General features: G+C 41.7%; 3 protein-coding genes across 3 annotated transcripts; 2 read left to right on the top strand and 1 right to left on the bottom strand.

The window, feature by feature from the left end:
- Nucleotides 1-6740: 6740 nt before the first annotated feature.
- LOC306975483 (CAP-Gly domain-containing linker protein 4) lies at nucleotides 6741-18569 on the bottom strand. Its single transcript, XM_079573033.1, has 15 exons — nucleotides 18467-18569; nucleotides 16866-17009; nucleotides 16431-16570; nucleotides 16199-16292; nucleotides 15905-16066; nucleotides 15590-15708; nucleotides 14001-14249; nucleotides 12887-13022; nucleotides 12664-12795; nucleotides 10488-10667; nucleotides 10285-10419; nucleotides 9645-9768; nucleotides 8130-8194; nucleotides 7967-8048; nucleotides 6741-7695 (listed from the first exon to the last, which is right to left on the bottom strand). Exons 2-15 carry the CDS (start codon nucleotides 16987-16989, stop codon nucleotides 7362-7364), a joined length of 2076 nt encoding a protein of 691 aa, XP_079429159.1. The 5' UTR covers nucleotides 16990-17009; nucleotides 18467-18569; the 3' UTR covers nucleotides 6741-7361.
- Nucleotides 18570-18713: 144 nt separating this feature from the next.
- On the top strand, nucleotides 18714-19686 carry cimip5 (ciliary microtubule inner protein 5). Its single transcript, XM_079574060.1, has 3 exons — nucleotides 18714-19099; nucleotides 19210-19249; nucleotides 19409-19686. Exons 1-3 carry the CDS (start codon nucleotides 18897-18899, stop codon nucleotides 19601-19603), a joined length of 438 nt encoding a protein of 145 aa, XP_079430186.1. The 5' UTR covers nucleotides 18714-18896; the 3' UTR covers nucleotides 19604-19686.
- An 869-nt stretch (nucleotides 19687-20555) lies between these two features.
- Nucleotides 20556-22989, top strand: slc66a3 (solute carrier family 66 member 3). The gene is made up of 7 exons (XM_079574027.1): nucleotides 20556-20756; nucleotides 21536-21618; nucleotides 21979-22048; nucleotides 22119-22176; nucleotides 22260-22380; nucleotides 22479-22520; nucleotides 22608-22989. Exons 1-7 carry the CDS (start codon nucleotides 20611-20613, stop codon nucleotides 22703-22705), a joined length of 618 nt encoding a protein of 205 aa, XP_079430153.1. The 5' UTR covers nucleotides 20556-20610; the 3' UTR covers nucleotides 22706-22989.
- Nucleotides 22990-23046: the final 57 nt, after the last annotated feature.

The raw sequence follows: 23046 nt of genomic DNA, 5'->3' as shown, positions 1-23046 counted from the left end.
TTTTACAAAACAGTACATTCATTAGATTGAAACGTAAGCAATTTGTTTGAGGTGAAAACAACGGTAAAATTTAGTTAAATTAGGAAATTATGGTAAAGTTGATTTTTTGCACATTTCCAAGTTTTGGGATGTGTATTCGCTAAAAATATGGAAATTTCCGATTACTTTTGCGATACATTGCTGCTTCTTATAGTGCATATGACATATTTAAAGCAGTACTAAGTTGCTTGGGGGTGGTGTCTGGCCAGAAAACCACACTTGCAGCTTTCCCTGCACTGTGTTGGAGTCACCAATACACACTTATGGAATCACAAAGAAGAAGCTAACAGGCGAACGGGCAAAGCTAACTGCGGGCTAGCACCACTTAAACAGTATTTACAGCCAAGTTCGAGTGAAAAAAAAAAGATCTCCATTGTGTAATTGGATGTGCAATATCCCTCTCTTCCTTTGTCTTTTCTGTCAGCGTAGTATTTACTCTGACAGACAATTAATGAGTAAAAAAACGTAACATGCTACGACACCTGCAATGGCGCTTACGGCCTCTTTAATGAAGAAATGTTGGGCAGGAAAGTTATTTTTATTTCAATTTTTAAACTCCTGACAGGAAGTGACATAGATAAAGGTTGACTCACTCCTTTCCCAATGACATAACATGGTCAGCATGGCAACAGTTTAAAATTGTTGCCTTCATCTATGTCACTTCCTGTCTGTGTCCAATACGGAAGTGGAACTACAAACATCACAAAAAATGGCCAAACTGAAGAAACTTGGGTAGAATCTTAAGCAAAATCTTAAATATAATTGTGTTAACTATGTTTTAGCCAAAATTATGTCTAACGTGTCATATGCGCTTTAAGATTTGGATATTGTGTCACCTAATGTTGCGATAACAATCATTTGGCAATATAATGTGCAACTCTTCACCCTATTACTTTCAAGCTTAGTCATGCTGCTTTTGAGCATTTATGCCATTCATTCATAGCCTCCATATGTTGCTGTCAGTAGGAGAGAGGAGATTTTAAGATACTTCCTGAACCCACTGTAAGCCAAGTCACCGAGTTAAATATCGACTTACGAAAGCAACGCTATGTCTGTATTTGTGTTTGAAGCACCACTTCTGTGTTCTCCTCATGGACATCATTGAATTGCACCTGTAAATGTTGTAATTATAAAGTATTGTATTATGGCTCTGGTAAAAGCTGTAAAATTGCCCTTCAGAAAGACATTCGCCAAAATTAATAAATTGCTATATAATAAAAACAGATTTCTCATCCATCTGTTCCAAGACTGAGATTTGGGATTGGGGCCAAATCAATCAGACGGGAAAATGAAGCTGTGATTAGATGTTTAAGGAACACAGTCATCACTTGGAGTTGACTTGTACCAGCTTGTTTGTGCTTTTCTCTGTCACTCAGCTGTTAATGTTGGTTAAGTTGCTCCTCAGAGTGTAATCTTTATAAATGAGCCTCTTAATTGACAGGGGAAGTTAATTTAACGCTCTGAAGCCTGAGCGCACTGTATATATAAATGCATACTGTGATGTTGTTTACTCTTGTAATTTCTTTTCACAAGAGCTTTTCTGTATTCCCTATTCCTTTTATGCTTTAGAAGAAGTTGTCGTACATGTGTTTTTTGGTGCATTACATCACAGAGATAGTGGTTGGGCAGTAGATCAGGGCAAGAAGCAGGGGGAGCCCACATGTTCAACACATTCAGAGAAACAAGGGCAAACTTGTGTGTGTCTGCTTTTCAAGGTCTTCCCAAATGCCCCATAAAGTAGCACAATGAAGTCTGACCTTTCGCTAAATAAATCATAGAAGGATGGCATTGGATTAGATAGGACAAAAATAGTTAAAATGCTCTACTGGTTACATTTCTTCTCTGACCTTTTCGCTAAAACACAGAAAAAGCTTTACGTGCACAGTAAAATATGAAACCGTAAACAGAAAGCGTAGGGGCCAGTGGGGAGGTGGCGTCTCAGTGGACGTTGATGAGAATGAGTGAGCGGCGCTGATAAAGATGCCAGACTGGTTTTCACTGACATTCTGCTCCAGACCTTCACCGCAGCAACAGCCCACACTGTCAGAGCCGGTGTCAAAGTCCTTAAAGTAACAAACAAAACGCCCTGCCCTGCATTCAAATGTTTCACTGAGAAAAGCACACACACTTCCAGCTGCTGCTTTCTCTTTTGGCTACTTTACTATTAAAAGTCAAAAATCAGCATTTGAAGCATGTGCATATCTAGAACATATAATAATATTGCATCGGTTTTATATAGCGCTTTTCTGGACACTCAAAGACGCTTTAGGCAAGGCAACTTTATACCTTTATACCGCAAGGCAACTCACCACTCACTCACACACTACATTCGCTAGGCTTCCTGGAGATCCCAAACGGTCTCCCATCCAAGTCCTGCCAGGCCCTTTCCTGCTTAGCTTCCCAGGACTGATGGGATTGGGCAGAGCAAAGGCGGTATGGCAACATTCAAACTTAGCAGACCTTGTCTCCCTTTTATTCAGCATAGTAGTGAAACTGTTTTTTACTCTGGTGTTGCACATTATGATTTTACACTTAAAGGAACTATACGGAGTGTAAAAATGTAAAAAATAATAATTTACCTCCCCCTACATGTTCCAGCCATGTTCTATTATGTAGAATGAGCCCGACCCGTTCTCCACAACTGCCTCTAAAATCCTGCACTGTCACTCAAAAAGCTGTCACTTCGGGCCCGAATTGCCACCATGCATGAGCTTAATATAGAAGGTGCAGTTACACGTATGGCCTGAGGTGGCTGTAGTGAGTATAAAATGGCCAACTTGCATCCAGCCCCCTTAAGTACACCACTAGCTGTGAAAGTGGTGCATAAAATGGCTTGACATGTGGAAAAATGTTTGCATTTTATTAGATATTTATTTTTAGACTTTTTTTTAGCTTGCTGCTTCCAATCGTATTGTACAATATCTACTGTGACCTCAATAACTTACTGTTCATTTGCTCAACTTTTAATGATGTTTTCTGTCTCGAAAATGTTTTCTTGCATCAAGTCAAGAGAGAAGCTGAAGGCACAGATCCTCCTAGTTCAAGGTGGAACTAAGGGTTTGCGCATCTTTAGAGAAGAAATCATTAAAATGTGTCAAACTTTTAACTACAGCAGTGCTAAACAACTCTCACAATCAGCAGGATTATGGACAGTGAGCTGGGCATTATTGCTTATAAGCTCAGAAAGGGTGAAGAGAAACCCCAGCAGGATTATCCCAGGGCTGTAAAGATGTCCACATATTCAGCTGCCAGTGCTGGAGATATAACCGCACTGTGCCCGTGTACAGCATTTCTCCATGTCGAAAAAGCCAAAGCAGCATACTTATTTTGCCTCAGAAAAGATCATTGGTCTCCCACCGGGGACCAGCTCGGCATTGACTACAAAGTGCTGATTCTGCATCTGAGCACTTAACACGCCGTGGTGCATCTCGCCTCTGATTTAGCTTCTACATTCATCTTTCTTTTCTTGCTGAGAGCCAAACAGCAAAATTACACTCAAGCAGGAACAAAAGTAGCCAAGGTAATACAGAGGGATGGAGCAGACACGGGTCAAACGAGGTCGGGGATGATTACTTTTCTGTTTGATTCTTAAAGCATGGGTGGATTTGTATTAGCATAAAGCTTAATGTATATTTGACATTTATGTTCAGTCAAGTGTGTAATTTCATCCTCAGCCAGGTCGACTTCTCCTTCTGGCAAGGTTTCCCAGCAACAAAGGCCCGAAGGCAGAACTCAAACTTCCCTAAGGGGAGATAACATGATATAGACGAAGTGCAAATTATTCAGTTTTAATCATTATACTATATTATACTACACAAATGAATGTCCTTATTGAAATCTCAAACAAGCATGTAGTTATTCAGTAACGTTCTCCTCGCTCGAATTTGACTTTGTATATTCAGGCTGACATTAAGGAGCAATCCCGCTGCAGCAACAGGCTTTTCTTAAGCTCCGGCTGAGACGAGCCCCAGTGGAATCAAATGGTAAGTGAGCAAACATGTAACTGTTCTCAAAATGTCATTCGCTTTTGGTCCCGGGAGAAAAACCCATGTATTTTATGAACTGTCAAAGTCAAGCAAACAACACTTACTTCTGTGAAAAGAAGAGAAAGAGTGAGATAAAGGTGAAACGTTTATTTAAAGTAAATCCATATCACACAAACAGGAAAGTGCAAAAAAAAATATAGTATTAGACTGTTAGAATTAATTTGTATATTGTAGCAAAGGTTTTCAAAAAGTAGTATTCTGTACTGAAACTCCCAGTGCCAGCCCAGTTTGAAATTTGCTTTGGGTAAACGTGGCTCTCCTCCCCTTAAACCCAGCCTGGAGACTAGTGCAAATCACATTTTTCTGTGCACTTAAAGCCACACCGCGTAGAATTTTACCCAATAAATAAAATGGAAATACAAGCAATAATTTTATGACAGATATTTTCATCATTGAAAAATACCTCATAAATGTACATACAAACATTTATGACGCTCACTTCTCCTAAGATATGACTGTAAACTTTACCGAGAGGGGGTACGTCTCCAGCTCGTCTCCATGGAGATGTGACTAAAGTCAGTAGAATTTGAGATTTAAACAGGTTAGTTTCTCATCCAAATTCATTCTTTGATTAAATAGCATTTTCTGTGTCGAGCTGCTTATTAGGAGCATGTTTTGTTTTGCCAGAAACGGTGTAGTCCGAAATGTTACGCAGTGTACCTTTTAAGGGATCATTTACCAAGCGTTTGCTCATGTGCAAAACCAGTCGTGCGTGCAAAAATGGCAACTGAGTCATTTGTGTATTTTCTACTGGCACAGCATTCTCACATCAGATTCATTGCCATAATGCAGGTAAGTTCAAATGGTAAACTAGTTGCATGCCCACAAAATAGCATACTTTATTCATATTTTTCACCTTGCACTCGCTATTTCGCACCTGTCTTGATTAATGATCCCCATTGTGTCGTCGCATGGTCTTTAAGAGGTAACGAAAAACTTTCTTCGGCTTTTTAAAAAGAAACACCTAATTTAATTCACCTGTCACTCACTCAGACCTTGGCGAGACCAGTACGAGGAGTGAGTGGGGAAAGTGTCTTTGTTGGAGCTACAATAAAAGCAATGAATCACGATATGACAATCGCTCCAAAAAAGCAGATCCTCTTCACAGGGGTCAGATCACGATTTGATTTTTATTATCATGCTGTCCAGCCCAAAGAGGAATCCATTTTCTAAAATGTATTTTTCTGCTTAGGCTAAAATTAGGCTATTATTGGATTTCTTTCCTTTCTTTTTTTGCGTAATGCGCAACTCCCACCTTCAACATGGATTCAGCTGAAACATTTCAAGGTGAACCAAGAATGAAACATGCCGATTAAAATAAAGGCTCTATCCCTGATTTGTTTTATACTGCAGAGGAAGGAAATTAGTTTTCTCCTTCATTTGTGAAAAAAAAGACCTGCGTTAGACGAGTTGTTGTTGTGACATTACTGCTTTCAGAAAGTGAAACGCGCTCATAAACTCCTCCGACAGTTCCGCATGAGTTTGGACTAACAATTCAAAATGTATGTGCTCCCACTTTCCGGTTCGCAAACAAAAACATAAGGTGCAGGGCTTTTAAGCTCAGTTGGAGCCCCAGGGCTGAAACGGCCTCTTGATGATGAGAGGGAAAACATTGTCAATTCTAAGCAGCCCATAACTTCTTTTTGAAAACCTTTGGTATGAACGAGGACGAGTGGAAGCTTTGCACAAAAACTCATTCAAAAGTCTAACAATTATTACCTTTAAGACCGTGTTCAAAGACAAAAATTATCACAGGAGGCCTTGACGCAAAAAGGACTTGATTTTCAAAGAAGATGCAGGTTGATAAGAACTCTTTACTGTCCTGTCTGAACATTTTAAAAGATTTTTCCGCTCTTTCGTTCACAGATCTTTCGACTTCACACTGCCCAGAGCTCTTCCTCTCGCTCACACTGGGGACCTGCCAGACACATCAATGACAGGAGTCTATTGGCGATGCTGCTGTGGCCCATGCACTCTAATTGGAGGCTACACGAGCGATTTACTGAATAGCTGATCTGTGACACACACACACACACATACACACACACATACACGCACACAATCAATCTTTTGTACAACATGCCCGCTCTAATCAGATGCCACACTCTCTTTGGAACTTGCAGATAATTGCATATTTCCTCTGTCAGGACGCTTTAATTGAGAGCTGAATACAATTAGGCCGTGTCAAATGTTTTGGAAATGTGGCCCAAGTGTCTACAATGATCGGATTATGAAAAGCAGTTTGGTGTGACAGTACGTGAAACATTGTTCAAGTGAAGTAGCACCATAAACTTCTCACACCAGTCAACAGGAAAATCGCACGTCTGAATTATAATCCTGTTTTTTTGCATTCTTGTCCTTAAGAAAAGTCCGGATCCGAGCAGTTTAGTGCAACACAGTACAAAGACAAACATCAAGGAAGTGTAATCCAAGCAGTCGAACAAAAATAAACATCATAGCAGTACTCAATTAGCTGGTGCAGGTTAATTATGGCAAAGAAAATCTGCATAAACACACAAAATTTACGTCGCGTTTCTAAACCCTGTGTTCTCAATGGGAATTGACTGAGAAATTTTGTTTTCAGTTGTTTCAAAGTGCGTTTGGTCAATAGAAGTATAAATATGCACATGAATATATAAAGTTACTTGTGCTTTAGATGCATTTCAATCAAAATGGATAAAATCTGGCAAAATCTGTTTCTCACAGGATCGATCTTTGGAAATCTCAATACATAAAATACAAATTAGGTAGTGCAGATTTAGACTCTTCTCATCACCAAGACAAATTCTAATGAGAAATTCAATAAAGTGCTCGTGTTTTCATTTGCATGTTCTGACTAAACACGCCTCATGCAGTTGTACAGGCTGCATTGGTCAATAGACCAGACAAAGTTGTTTTGAAATCATGATTAAAAGTGAACTCTACAAAGCGTTGCAGCTTTACCAAAAGCTATGGGCAAACTGATGTTTTGCTAAAAACTTTCCAGCAGTGCATCAAAGCTTTGTGTGTATCTGGTCTCTGTGGTAGAACATGCTTCTGCTGGCGGCAGCTACAGAGGATGTTTACAATGGTCACTGGGCTCGAGCCACAAATATCCATTCACAGTTGGTCTGGGTACTAGTTCTGTATTTGTCAGTTTGTCAATTAAGAAAGACGGCTGAACCTTGCAAACTTTAGTAAAACTATTTCTATGGGAAAGCCCCTATATTTATTAGTGATGAATAGCAAAGTCTTGTCTCGTGTGTTTTGAGTACAGCAGATGAATGGCCCCAGTCCTCAGCTGCTCTCTGTGACCAGGAGTGAGCCATTGATGCCTCTGTAGGTCACCCTGCTGGGGCGGACCAGCACACCGTACCCAGGGCGACAGGAAAAGTAGCGGCGGCCGCCCACGGAGCCGTCGTTCTTGCCTTTTGCACTGCGGAGCTCCAATCCCAGCCAAAGCCCAGGGGCAAAGTCTGCGGTGCCCAGGTATCGGATAAAGGCCATCTCATTGGCACTGCTCAGCAGCACCTGCATGCCCACACGGAGACGAGCCACCTCCGCAGCAGAAACTCCACCACTGCCTCCGCTGAGCGCGCTCCAACGGCGGCGGTGAGGCGCAGAGCGGCTTCTGTTAGTGTTGTCAGAAATGCAGAGGAAAGTTTAGAGAATGAATGCACAGGAGGATGCATTACAAGTAAGTGAGAGATTCATGGGAGCCTGGTGTTTGAGGGATTGATCTGCAAGTCCCTGTTCTCTCTCATTATAACCACAATCATGCAGTGGCCATTGAAAAAGGAACCTTCTGCTGACTAATAGCGCAGCTTCTTATCAGTATTGATCGTGCCACTGCTGAGGGATTAGAGTGAAGCTGGAAGGCTCTTTACAGCAGAGAAACACACCTGCTCACTGCACTGCTCCTTCTGCTGGAGTCCTTGGGAACAGCCAAGGCCGTGGACGTGCTGAAACTGCGCCGCATTGTACCTGTGCACCATCACACAGGTCAGGCACCACAAAGGACATCAGAGACTGTAAGAATGCTCTGAACAACGAAAACAAACTCACCACTGAATGAATGAGAGAGACGCGCTGAAGACAGTTCTGACAGACAGTCTACAGACCCATGAATCCTGGAAAACAGTACAGTACACATTTGGATCATGACACTAAAGCAACAATAAAACTCAGTAATTTAACAATGATGAAAACAACCCAATGGAACTACAGAGCCTGCAGAACACAAGTCCTAATTACAGATGTGTTTCATTTTAAAAATGTGAGTACATGACATCTCACACAGCGGTACAAACATTGGAGAAAGCAAATGTCATAAGGCAAGAGGCAAAAACCAAAAGGGAAAAGTTTGGCCTCTTATAAATGTTTGTTTGTGCAGAACCAAAGAAAAGCAGTTGATTTTGTAAAATGGCTAGTGATAGGTGGCGCAGGCAGAACAAAGCGAGGGGAACAAGGTGGCTGATGGAGAGAATGTGAAATTGTCCATTAGAGTCTGTCTGAGCACACGGTGTGCCCCTGGGTTAATTAGGCAGAGGAAGACAAGCAGAAAATGACATGAATAAGGGATGGCAGGACAGCACAAGGGCTGGCTTCAGAAAAACAGCTCAGTCTCAGGGAGGACATGAACAGTGTGTTCAACACAAACCCAGTCACTGCAGGAATAATGAAGAGATGGTGGAAACTCCTTGTTTACAAATGAGCACAGGTGGCCAAAGGCGGCGGGCAGATGGATAAATACAATTAAACTTAGCTGTGTGGTGGTTAAAGCAGCTCTTCCACACACATTGTAGACACATCATTCATGTCTAAGTCTTCGTAAGACTTAGATATTTCGGAGTGTTTGGCAACCTCTGGTAAGTGCATGTTGGTAAATAAAAAACTGCTCATCAAGAACTAGATCACTGCTGCTGTACTCTTTTCTGGTCACAGAATAAGGTCTTCTTTAAATAAAACACTTTGGTGTATAATATGTTGTATGTGAACAAAAAATAAATTAACAAGGAATAATTATAACATTTTATTGCATCAGCAATGAAAGTTTAATGCTTAAAAAAAGTATGAAAAAACTGAATCTGACTTTTTTCTGTGTAGAGTGAAGCCAGGAGGCTGATTATAATTATCAGTGCAGCACTGAGCCGTAGACAAGGCAGTGTGAGAAGGAGCGAGGTAAACTGCTCATGTAACTGGTCATTACTCGGCTCAGGTTATTTCTGTAATCAAAATCTGACACTGAGAGACATCTTTACATCACATGCACTCATCATCCCAACACTTCAGCCGCAGATGAGATTTGATCTGTGGAGCAAAGAAACCTGTCAAACTGTAGCTTGGCCACTGCACCATATTTTCATACATTTCACAGAACAATCCCCACCAATAATGAATGGTAAAATGAAGTGCTAGATTCATGTACGATAATCACAACAATGACAGAAGAGCAGTATCTCCAACTGATGTACTGATATAGTAAAACAACCAAAGGACCAAAGAAGCACTACTTACTGTAGCCACACAGCTAACATGTGCATATAAGAATATCAGTCAAGTCCCTTTGGAAGCATGTACCTTTGAACCCGAGATGGAGGTGCAAAAACCCCATGTTTTGGCGGACACCTGAAGTATCTCACTCCTCCAACTGATCCATCATTCTTCCCACTTGGTTTGTCCAATTCAATGCCCAACCAAAGGCCTGCAAGGACAGGATACAATGTTTACAAAGGCTCCATATGAGTAAATATAAACGTTATTGAAAGTTCAACTGTCTGGACTAACAGTACTCGCTTACATGTGCCACATTCACATGTCGAGACAAAAAGCCAAAGGGAAAACTGTGATGTTTCGGGAAGAAAGCAGAGTTGCTTTTGGTGAAGAGGCGCAGCCCTCAATGCACTGGGGCTTAGATAACACAGCTCAGCTGGCTCTGATTTAAAAATATCAAAGGCAACTTGAAAGTGAATCCTTGCTATATTTTTGCTGGGTGCAATAAAAGAGGTTCATGTGCATTCAGACATAACGGATAAGAAAAAGTCCCAGATAAATATTTTCTTTAAGGGCTTTGCTTCTTTTTGGGGGGTTTTAGCTGGGTTTTATTTTATGTCATAACTTTGTGCTGTACTTGTATTTGAAAATCATGTCTTGAAATGTGACAACAGTAGAAATATTTACATATAATGATGACATTTAATCCAGCTTTCATTAGACTGACCAGGCGCAAAGCTGGTTTCCCCGTAGTACTGCACCACCCCTGTCCTCTGTCCCACCACCAGCACGCGGTCGCCCAGGCGCACCTCCGAGCCCTCGCACACCGGACTGTTGGCCGAAGGAGTACGGCTGCGAACGCCTTAAAACACAGCATTGAACATATTGCACCATTTCAGAGAAAGTATGGAGGAGCGCAGCACTAATTACCTGAAGTCGTAGAAGACATACGTGAGACTGGAGATGGGGTGGTCCTGGGACTGACTGCAGGACGCTCTCTGCGGCGGCGGGCCGTAGGACGCTGCCGGGGAGGGGGGCGCGGTCGGGCGGGCCGCGGGCGAGAAGAGTCCAGAGAGGAAGACGAGGAGGACAGAGAATGGGACAATAATCCTGTAGAGGTGATAAAGAGTATAAGGCGAGGTTTATTTCTCATTTGACCATTACAGAAGCTCATAACAATAGGCTAATTTCAACTGCTTTCTCTGCACAACACTTATATAGTAAAATATTCAAACAAAACAAAAAAGTCTCGATAATATATTCAGCAGCACTGAAGATGCCCAATTTCACTCTCAAAAAGCCATTTGGACAGCAGGCTTGATTAGTGTTTTGACTTCCACAGACCTTCACAGGCCACGCGATGATTAAGGGAGGAACTTTAAGTGATTAAATCCTTGCCAAGGATCTGTGAGATGGAGGAAAGATGAGAGGTAATCGGATTCTGATCAGCACCAGGTTTATGCTCAAACATCAAAATGTACACCTCCGAAAAAGCTCAGGAATCTGCAAGTGATTTACCAAAGAGTAGTCCTCCCTTTCTTCCCTCTGGACTTGGATGTTAAGGCTGCACCGCTTTGGAACTTTTACATGTTTAAAATAGTTTATCCTTGCACAGAAGATCGCGCAAAAAGAACAATTAGAAACTCCTTTTGTTCAGAGTTTGAACGCGCACAAAAAAAAAATATATAATGAAATCGGAGAAAACAAACCCCACTAATTAAAGATAAAGCGTGACACAAATATAATCATTGCGAAACAAAAGACAGGACGGGGACTGTTGGGAAGCAAAGAATAAAGAATTAACGAAAGACCTTTCTTCTCGACTGTACTGTCTATTTCACTGCACAATAAAACACATATGCCGAGACAAGGCGCTGTGTTCAGACTGAAGCCCCAGTGGCAGCCGCGGATACAAAAGAACAAAGAAAACTTCAAAGGAACCGGAACAAACACACAACATGGCGTAAAAAGCGCGTCGGTGCGGGAAAAAAGGTAGATAATTGCACTTGTTAACTCCCTCTTTCAATACTTATGGCTTGTATCGTTTGAAGATGCAAAATAATCCGTCAAGATCCCTCGGTTTTCACAATGCTAAGGATAATCATGCTGAGAGGAAAAACAAAGATGTATAGATTTTCTTTTTATATTTATCATGAAAAAGTTAAAAAAGTCTATCTCTCGCTAATTAATCAAATTGTTTTACAACCAAAAAAAACGTTCAGACGATGGTAAGTTATAAGCTCAGAGTATCTCTTTCCGGATGATTGTCCTGTTAAGTAATATCACCATTATCATCCATTGACCTCCCAGCTTCCCCGTGTTCATGTGGCAGACCGCGGCAGAATGCGCCGAGGAATCAAAGCGAGGAGCAATGAGCCTCGTCTGTGATGCTGCCGGTCTTTGAGGTCTGTGCTCACAGTTGACATGCCTTAATGGGGGCCAGTCTGGCTTTCATCTGCCTCTGTCTACCCTGTTAGTGGGACAAGACTTACACAATGACCCACCCAATCTATACATGCTCCCGAAAGACTGGTCTGGGCTGGAAATAAGTGCGCTGCTAAAGAGTGGGGAGCAGCCAAACACAAGCGAAGGTGGCATGTGCGTTCGCCTGGTGGGTGGTTAAAACACACTCGGTCCTTACAGCACACCCACGTTCAGTGATGAATAGTGGCCAGCTTCCTCAGCTCGTCAATGGCCCAGTTATTAAACCTGCTTTAATTGGACTATCAATCACAGCGCGTTGCGAGCCACTCACTGGGCTTCCTTTACAGTCGTGTTCAGCCTAACTGCTCTCTAAATGGCTGCAAATGTCTATCCATATCACACTTTAGATTCAGCCACAGCAAATACTTACAAATGTGTCTTTTTGCTACAGCCAACACGGAATCTACTTTTCAAGGCCCAGTATTTAATTGACTTTCATGGACATGATTAAAAAATATCACTGTGTTCTTTGGGAGTAAGAAACCATTTTTTTTTAAATCAGTGGTTCTCTGGAGTTGGAGGAAAACATGATATTTTACATTGTAACAAATTCAGTTCTTATTTGGGTCACGGTTTATCATTCCAGGCTGATGGCGCGTCTTTAAGTTCTCTTGTGTTTTACCTGTGTTAATCTTGGGAGTCACTCGGGATAGGTCTATTTTGCGCGGGGGACGAACTGGTGTGGATGTCCTCATAGTGCCCGGTTTGAGTCTCTCCAAGGGTTTCGTTATTTTAGATAGAGGTGCAAATATTCCTGTTTCGTACAAAACATTGAGCATATGTTTAGTTGCATTACACATGACTAGAGTTACAAAGTACAGAGGAGCCGAAATGTCAGGACGGACCATATCTAAATCGACAGGTGAAGTACTGGACTCCTGCCACAGACCCGTCGTTCTTGCCGTCGGGTTTGTCCAGCTCCACCCCGGCCCACAGGCCTGTGGAGAAGTCTGTGCTGCCACAGAAACGCAGAGTACCCACCTGTGCACACATCAAAGCTGCATTTAATTAGCAACTACCAACAAGTATGACCAAAATAGATCCTGATCTGATACAGCAACAGTGTCAAAGTACTACTTGTATTTGGTAATGACACAATATTCAAAGCCTGCAGAGCCATTGTCATATCAGTGTACATTTCGTCAACTTATTATTCTTTTTCATTTCGTCATTCAAATGAAATTGACAAAACTATCAAATGTATGAAATCAATTTTTTGAAAAAGTAGTAAAGGTAAAGTGCTTTTATTGTCAATATACAATTGTACAATAAGGTTGCGTAGATCAGAAGAATGGTTAGACCAAAGCTGCTGCAGTCGGAGGAAACCTATGCAGACACAAGGAGTACATACAAACTCTACACAGAAAGGTCACAACCCTAACCTCTCAGTCCCATAGCTCTCTCTCTTGTCACCAATTCACCACAGCCCTGACACAGCGGTTTCTCTGCTGTTTCAGGACTGTGAGTGAATTTTGTGAAGTATGTTTATCATTGACAAACACATCACCATATTTAGCTTTGTGTTTTGAATGAACAAAATCTAAAAAGTGTCGCTAAAAGAATGTCCACAAAAGTAATAGTACAAAAAACCTCGACCAAGGTTTGAATAAAAGTGGACAGATCAATGTTGATATGGCAGAGTGAACTGTCAGACAAACCCAAAATACTGGAAATATGCCAAAATGGTGTTGCTTAGCAACTGGAAAGTATTTTTCTCAGTTCCGGATTGAAATAATTGTGTAGAAAATTAGCCAAAGCTTTGACCATTTAAAATATTTCATACATGAAGTGGAGGTGATTGGACTTAATTCGAACAATCCTGTCATTATTTTGTCCAAACTCCTGTATCGTTGTGCTCACACTGGACCAATGCATCCGCTGGACGTTGATGATTATGACTCTGAATCATTTCCTAACATGTCCTTAAAATAGGTCCTAAACTCAAATCCCCACACTAACCTTCTGCCCTGCAATCATCACACGGTCGCCCAGTCGCAGACCCATGTTGGACAGCTGAACACGGGCCTTTTCGGACAGAGCTGGGGGGCTGTTATGCTGCAGAGAAAGGGGCGTAGGGGAGGTGGGCCGAGGCAGTGCTTCTCTCAGCAAAGTGCACAGCTCCTTGGCCACGACTGCTGCATCCGCCATCTCCAAAGGCATGTCCAGAGGATCAGGCACCACATCAGCCGGACACTGGCCTTTCTCATTCTGTGGAATAAGCAGAAACGAAGACCAGTGAGGGGATTGACACATTGGGTATATAACAAGCTGTTAGGACGTTGAAGTCTGATACTGTAAATGTTCAAACTATTTTCCTTAATTTCACAAACTTAAACAGGACAATGCACTATGATTGAGAGCAAAGGAATTGGCCTGTGTAGAATAAAAAAAATGCATAATGATTTGAGGTTAAGATAGTTAAGATAGTTTAGCATAACATCTGATTTGTGTTTTTTTATAACAAGCTAGAACTCTGTGCAATGTTCACATCAAGTCCTTATATCAGAGAACAGAACTTTAATATTTCTACTTTTCCCACTAAAGACGGCGGGCCTACGAGAACTTGCAACAATTCCACACAGAGCAAAGAATCACAGCCTCCGCCTGCCAACAGTGTTTATGAAAGCAGCTGATCAGCGACAGTGAAGATTAGTGGCGCGCCTGAAAGAAAGTGCCTTGCTGCGGAGCCGAGCGTTTGCCAGAGTGGAGGTGGGAGGAGACGCCAGTGTGTGTGTGTCTGTGTGTGTGTGTGTGCGTGTGTGTGTGTGTGTGTGTGTGTGTGTGTGTGTGTGTGTGTGTGTGTGTGTGGAGTGTGGGGGGGGGGGGGGGGGGGGGCGTGACAGACGGCGGGGGCTCGTTTGGCTCCGTTGTGCAGCAGCCGCGGCGTAATTGGGTCGCTCCCATTCACCATCCCCTTCAGCGATGGCACCGGAGCTCTTTGATACACATCAGAAAGGAGCTTGTCTCTCGCTGTCAGCGCTTTTTCATTCGCACATCATCGCAAATCAGATGTTCAACACTGCGCTGAAATAAAAGCCACTGTTGGGAAATTATATGACGTGACAGTGCTGGCTTTTTATGCCGACACTGATTCATTTATTATTTGCCACAGCGGCGTAGGAGATGTTTTGAGGCAACGGGATCGATTCAGGGGCGAAATTAGAAAAAAATGCATTGCCAACTGTGCTTATGTTTTGGCTGTATCATTGTGATCCTGTTAACATTTAGGAAAATAACAAAAACACAACCAAAGTAATCAGAATATTCAAAATAAAATTGATAAATTGTAATAAGTTTATGAGTTTCAAGAGCCTCCATACTAAGCTCACAGAATTGTGGTCTGAGCATGAATGGAGCTTTGGTGACCTCCAGTGGGAAATTAGTGTACGATACAATCTTAACATAATGTGGAAAATGTCACAAGACAATGCGATGTAACAGGTTGCAAATCCGAAGAGCAGCATTTATGGAACGCCTGAGCTTTGATCCTCTCATTATCATCGGCTGCTGTGAGCCTCGGCTAATGTATCCACGAGTGAGGAACGTACTCTGAACGCGGGGTTTGCTCCCAACTCCAGCAGACACTTGACAGCCGAGGCGCACAGATTGGAGGAGGCGATATGCAAGGCCGTGCCAAAGTCAAAGTCACTGCAAGTGGCATCCACCTCTACAAGAACAGACAGCAGAGAGGGTTATCACGTTATACAACTTTGCGAGAGTTTGGAACAGCGTAAACAACTATGGACACTGACGACGAAACGATTCAAATTGAAACATGCATTGGGAAAACGCGAGGGAGTGCAATCAACAGACGCACTTGCTGTACATACTTCTCGTGATGGAAAAGCCTGTCAGTGATTTACCTCCCGGCATAGCGGCCTGCAGCACCACGCGAATGAGCTGCGGCACGTCAAAGTAGGCCGCGTAGTGCAGAGCCTTCATGTTTGTCCACCGGGAGCGGAGATTGGGGTCCGCGCCCATGGCCAGGAGCTGCCGGGCGAAACCAGCCGCCCTGTCTGCATCACCTAAAAAAACACACTTGGTATGTAAGGTGAGGACTTGAGGCTTTCTGCTTGTAAGGTTGTTGAAAAAAGAGATACGCGGAACAGGTAGTGGAACAAAACAAGCCGTAAAGTTATATGCCTGTTGAAACAAACCGATGCCTGGAGCCCCGGCTTTGCAGCAGTAGTGAAGGAGGCTCATATCTGTCAGGCCGTCCCGATCGTTCACCCCGCAGCCTCTCTTTAAGATCTGTGCGTAAAAAAGATATGTTTGGAGCCATAGTAAGTTACCTTTCAGTGGAAAAAGCGTAATAAATACAATGCTTTATCATTTCAGTACAGTAGCTCTCTCTTTATCAGTTAAAGACAGTAACGGGATGCTGGTTACCTCATTGCCGATGACATCGATGTTCTTTTGGACCTGGGGCACCCACTGTCGGAGCACAGCGAACAGCTCCGGGACGGTGGTGCTGGGATCCTCCAGGACATCCTTACATTGCGGCTCACTTGGGTCAAAGAAGGAGAACTCTGCAGGAGGAGAGGAGGCACAAGCGGATTTTGAAAGACATTTTATTACCAGTTGGGATAATGATGTACAGTAAGTGTTGAAACGGCTTCCGGTAGTGAAGCAGTTTGAAGTTTGTAGGAAAGTTGTAATAATTTGAACATACAGAGTATAACATGGTAATAAAGCATGCAAATAAGAAAAACTTCTTAAGTTAATGAAGATTAACTGTGTGTTTAATAGCTTGTGATAATCACTGATAATAAATAAATCCTCTATCCAGTTGATGGGAATTGCATTAAATGCCGGACGACTTACCACAGTCACTGGGGATAGGAGCAGAGGCCACAGGGTAGATAACTGGGCGCTGATGGGACAGTCCCACACGACTGCTCAGGGCAGTGTCCCCCTCCACAGGCTCTGAAACATCCTCCTTAGTCATCTCCCCCTCTGGGCCTATGACTGCAACAATATTAGAATCCTATTCTGAGAACATAAGTAGGTCTAATCTGGGCTATATACCGAGGGCTCGCTCTTGTTAAACCAAAATACTTTGCACTGGCTCTGACTTTATTAATAACTTCACAGGAAGATAACACGCCTTTGAGTAAAAAAAAAAGTAAATAATAACTACTTTCCACAGCTGCGACAGGAGTAAACATTTTCGCAATGTGATGATGGGGAAAGGTCAGACGAGAAGCACAGATCTAAAAGGCCACACCTAGTACAAACTATTTCACCCAAAACTCACAGTCAGGTCTTTCTGGATCTAAGATGAGGTGATCCATTTTCTGGCATGTGTGTAAAAAAGAAAAAATAGTCATGTTCCCTGAAGAAAGAGACTGTCTTTTTTCATATTATCCCTCCGTCAGTGGCTGTTATTTACAACCTGCACTGTTGTTGCTTCTCACTTTCCTCAGATAGTTTGTTGGTGCATGGCTGACCCAGGTGCCTTTAGTGGCGCTGAACATAAGGGCTACTATTCAAAGAATGTGGCTTTGGGGTGACAGTGCAGACAAACAGTCAGGGGTAGTGAGAGTGTGAGAGAGCTGTGGAGTCTGCACCTTTCAACAGGAGACAGATCCATTGGCCCGGACAGCTCTCCCACTGAATCAGGTTTTACTGCTGCTGACTATGTCACAGCTCTACATTCTAACCTCACCGTCACTGATAACTGCACAGAGTAAACCTGCTGGCTCCCTTTTGCTGTCTTTATAAAGATGTCACATTTGAAAGATGGAAATAACAGTTCCTACAATGTCTTCCAGGGCTTTGGTTCTTTAACACAATTAACACATTTAATGTAAACAATTATCTATACTCGATGTTTTAGCAGACAAATGCATGTGGCATTTTGAATAATAATGTTAGAAAAGAAGTGATGACATAATGTTTTACCGTTCACTTTCATACTGGCCCAAAAGCATTTATATACATTTAAAAATATATATATGATAGAGTATTGCCTTGCATAGTAAATAATGTGAAACAACTTCCCTTTATAATGATTATATGACATTTATTACATTGACTGTTTATGCATAATCATTTCTCGCAGCAAATCAGAGGAAAAGCATTTTCCCTGAATGTGCTGAGATGATAGTCTCTCCACTTACTCTTTTGACAGGACTGTCAACTTGGCTAGCTAGCATAATGTCAAATTGCAGAGTAATGCTTTAATTACTCAACATTTCTGCACCACGAAGAGAGAAATGATCATCTTTAGCAACTTTATAAATAGACTGATGCTTCTTAGCACACTTCAAGAGGTTCTGTTGACGGTTTATTTACTTATTATAGCATTTACTGGGGAGGCAATGTTAGTGATAAAAAAGATTCTGCAAACCACTTGCGCTAAGAACACATTCTTCAGCTAAAAAAAACAACACATTCAGTAAATCACATTAGCCATACGTTACCTTATATGTGGTGTCCCTTTTATATCATTTATGGACAAAATAACTGCACAGTAAAAGAAAGAATAGTGTACGTCAATGCAAGAGTACAGGGAAATCCCTAAACTACATCCGGTTTAAGCAGCTTCAGAATAAAATCCCGTTAGCGTTTCCATTTTTCAAAGTAAATGCAATCTTAAATTATTTAATGAACTTTATTTCCTGAACACTACAACATCTAGAAAATGTATTAAATAATTCAATGACCGGTTTATATTTTTTCTACCATTAAACTTGTATTTTTTTCCAATTTGAGGCAGACATGGTTGCCTGGGTAACAAAAACTAAAACAAACTAGCTCGTTGGTGGCAGTGATTTCCCTCGCGCTCGTTGTGTCAGAGATTTTGACTTTTTTTCTCCATCCATAAGGTTTCTGCTTCTGGAGATAACCAACATGAGGCGTGTGTCGTCTGCCGGATACAGGTTACAGCCGAGAACCACAGTGGTCCGACCCAAAAGCAGCGAGCCATCAGCGGGCCGCAGTCTGTATGCCCAGGGTGACTCTGCTTCTCAGGGCACGAGGCAGGAGGACCCGGTGAAACAGGACCAGATCTGGAGAGAGCTGGTGTGGAGTGAACGCAGAGGAGTCAAAGAGTGGTGAGGATTACAGCCTACTTTCATAAAGTGTGCTTGTGGTTCAGGCCAGGGCATTCAGGACAACGTTATTTAGACGATTGATTTCCTTCATTCTTTCCTTTAATCTACAGGGAGGACAACTGGGACTTTCTCAAGAACTTTGATCAAATGGTAAGACTATATATTTAGCCTAGGCTACTGTATAAACTTTTTGAAACCCATTGGCTATACATTAGAATATACAAAATCATTTCAATTAGCCTGCCAATTCAAAAAAACACCTCTCATTATTGGCTTTGCATTATTGGCTCAGTTTTTTGTGTGTTTTAGGGGGAGCCAAAGACGGAGAAGCCTTTGCCCAGCTGTGTGCCCTTCTTCTCAGATCACCTTCCCAACACCAACAACCAAATGATCGGCAGCAGATTGAACACTCCAATGGGAAAGGAACTGGTGCAAATGGAGAGACTCTTGTTCTTGTCCAGCAGACACCAAAGGCGCAAACATGGTGTGCCGCTGTGCACATGAGGCTCGAGTTGATTCATCTGGCTTTAAGTTTCACCGCTGCTCTGATTTCACTTCCTACTCATGGGCAAACATTCATACCTATTCATTTTTGGGACATTTGTGCTTAGCTCATGTGCATTAAGGTAGAATCTACTACCTTAGGAATCAAGCCATTTTGTTATGTTATGTTATGTTATGTTATGTTATGTTATGTTATGTTATGTTATGTTATGTTATGTTAGTCAATGTTTTAATGTTGGAATGTAACTGCCCATTATTTGTAAAGCTGCATTCAAGCTTAAACTTTTACTGTTTGCAGGACAAAAGGCTGAGTAACAATAAACATATTTCTTCTTTTTTCCCACGTTGCTTACTGGATCTGAGTGGCTTTAGATTTTGACAATTGTTGCCCAGAACAGCAGGCAATCTTTGCATGTAAACGGAAGAAAGCATCATATAGGCCTTCCGGGCAAAAAAGTAGGCCTTTATAAGTACATCGTTGGGGGTAATGTATTACAAAAGTAACGAGTAACAAAAATATATTACTTTTTTCAAGGAATATATTGCTTAGGCCTACTGAAAATAAAATCCAGCACCACACCATGTTGGAAATTGGTGAATAAGATCTGCAGTTTTGTGTCGTTAATGTCAACACACATACAACACAACAACACAGAGAATGAGAGGAAAAGCAAAGGAAAAGGAAATCTTTGTCTGCTTGCTACATTTTTAAAACAGCAGCTACCCTAATCGGCCTATGCGATACAAACATATTGCATTATTAAAACTGTAACTACTAATATAGAATATGTTACAATTTTAAAACTTGCCCCACACGGTTTATAAATGACTTCAAACAGATTTCCTTCCATAGGTTAAACTACGGCTGGTTCTTATTTTATTGTGAAGGTCTCAGCCGGAAACAGCTGTGACTGCTTTGTAGTTGATGTAACTTGACGCTGGCGGCAGCATAGCTACATTTTTTTTACACATGATAGCCTCCCTAAGTATTACCAACCTTTGAAAAGATGTCGTCGGACACTTTGTTGCACGTGGCAAACTTCAGTACTTTATTTGCGTGCATGGTGCTCAAGTTTCCGCAGATTTTTGTTTTGATGCGAGCCAAGACCTCAGCGGGAGTCAGTCTAAACAGTCTGCTTCTTGAACTTGTCGGGTAAGAGTAGTAGTCCACTTTCACTTTTTTTAAGACTGTTAAACCTATTGGAAGATTATAACCTTAACTCAATGAACTGTGCTCGCGCCCCGGTGCAACCAGACAACGTGTGCATATGAATGTGATGCTGCTTCCTGTTCTTCTGGTTTCCTAACTCTTTGCAGCCCTCACAGCTTTCAAGCCTATTTACGAATAAAGTTTACCAAAAAAAGACAAGCAAACGGACCAATGGGGGCGGTTGATTCTGGCCTCAGAGCGGATCAGGTGTTGATGTGTAAACAAACCCTGAGAGAAAGATTCACTGTTTGCCTTCATACAACACCAGCTCTAGTATTAGTTTCAATGAACAGCCAGATTTGAAAAAAGAAATCACACATCAAGCAGTCTAATGTTCAAGATTATTCCTGTGTCCTATTTCCCTTTTGGTGCATCCTTGACAGACTCCTCCGGATGCGCTGGTGAGCAACAGATTGAAGACTTTTTGCATGCACAGTCAGCACTGGGAAACAGAGAGTACCATGGTCATCTCATGTGTCATCTGAACTGCTTTTTGTAAAATCTCAGACACCAGTAAGGCTGTGATGGCGGTTGAGATCAACGACCAATATTACTTGTATGAAATAATGCTGGCCATACACATCCCAAACATCTGTCTGCAGCTGGAACATGTTGCCCGTCATTCATTGTCAGAAAGTGCCTTGTGCTCAGCTTTGCTTTACTTTTAAATACTGTCCCACAGCTCAATGTCAATAACGTGGATTAACTGTTCTTCTTCACAGATACATTGTGTTTGTAACATATCAAAACTACTATGACTATCCTCTTCCAACATATCTGGAATATCCCATTCTCATCGCTCAAGGTAAGTTGCGTTTCCGTTGATATTTTCCTCTTCTTTTTAATGAATAGATCTGGATATATTGGGTTCTGCAGCTGTGGTCTGAGCAGTTGCAGTAAGTCGCCTGGCACCGACTTGGTCCAACACAAACAATGAAGTATTGTCCAACCATTTACCAGAATACTTCACATAAAATGACGTAAATCAAGTTTCAATAAATATGAACCATGATAAACTCAACTACTTCTTCCATGTACTGTAAATTTAAGACACACACATATTGTCTGTTCTTTATCATAGCTATATGTAAGTTACAATGTTGTTACTCAATGCAGTGGCGAGGCATTTTACCATATTAAACAGGGCTACTTTTTTTGTTTCCAGATGTGATGCTCCTGCTGCTGATACTCCAGTACAGTGGCTGTCTTCGTCAGAGCCTCGTCTACACATTTCTGTATCCTTCACTTCAGAGCTGCATGACTGAAACTGTCGATATTTTACATTCCCTAACCATGTGTGCTTAGGTTTGTTGGAGGATGGCGTTTGCTAACTGTGGACAAGTTGATAATAGACACCGCCATGGTCAGAAGTATTGCATGATGTAAATTACTGGGTCAATACACTTTTAAATTGACCAAAGGTGTTGATTTGTTTTGTCCATGCAGAGTTTGTGCACTTTGATCAGTGCAGCCAGCAAATTTGCACAACTACAATGTCTGTGGAAGTCGAAAGATGCAGGACAGGTCAGCGCTCTCACCTGGGCTTTGGCTGTCTACACATGCACAGGTAGTTTGCTTTTTTATTATAATTTTTTTAAATTTTTGTTTGGTTTAAGTCATTACTATTGTTGCAACGTGTACGCTTACAATTTCTTTACATTTCAGCTCGGATTTACACATCTGCAGTCACAACTGGCGACATGCTGGGTAAGTTATCCCCTAAAACCGACTGAGATTTTTACCTCTAGCTTTGGAGTCAATGTTGATTTCTATTTTCATTCACTTTTGTCACAGTGTTGGTGCGTTTCATCGTGATGACCTTGTTGAACATGTGGGTGCTGCTCACAGTCATGTACTATCAGAGGCAGCGCAGCCCAAAGAAAGAAGACTAAGTTCATCAGACAGACTGGTACAACGGTTATGCAAGCACCTTGTGTAAACCTTTCCTTCAAATGTGCTTTTATTGTTTTTACCTCAGTGTCTGACACATTCCTCACATTCCACTCTTGAAAATGAAGAAAACATCAAAACATGACTCAAGCATTTCCAACATGTTCTTTTCAAGACTGACTTTGTATTTTTACTGTATTTTAAATAGCTTTTATATAAACAATGGTATAATTCCTATGTTGTGCTGTTACCAAACATTTGTCTTTGTGTACTGCATTCCAAAGTATTTTATGAATAAATAAAGTGTGAAAGTATTTTTTTAGGATGTCATTTCCCTAAAAAA

This window comes from Gobius niger (genome assembly GCF_951799975.1).
Source record: "Gobius niger genome assembly, chromosome: 16".
Lineage (NCBI taxonomy): Eukaryota > Metazoa > Chordata > Actinopteri > Gobiiformes > Gobiidae > Gobius > Gobius niger.
The sequence above is the reverse complement of the archived record's forward strand: the minus strand, read 5'-3'. Positions and strand labels throughout refer to the sequence as shown.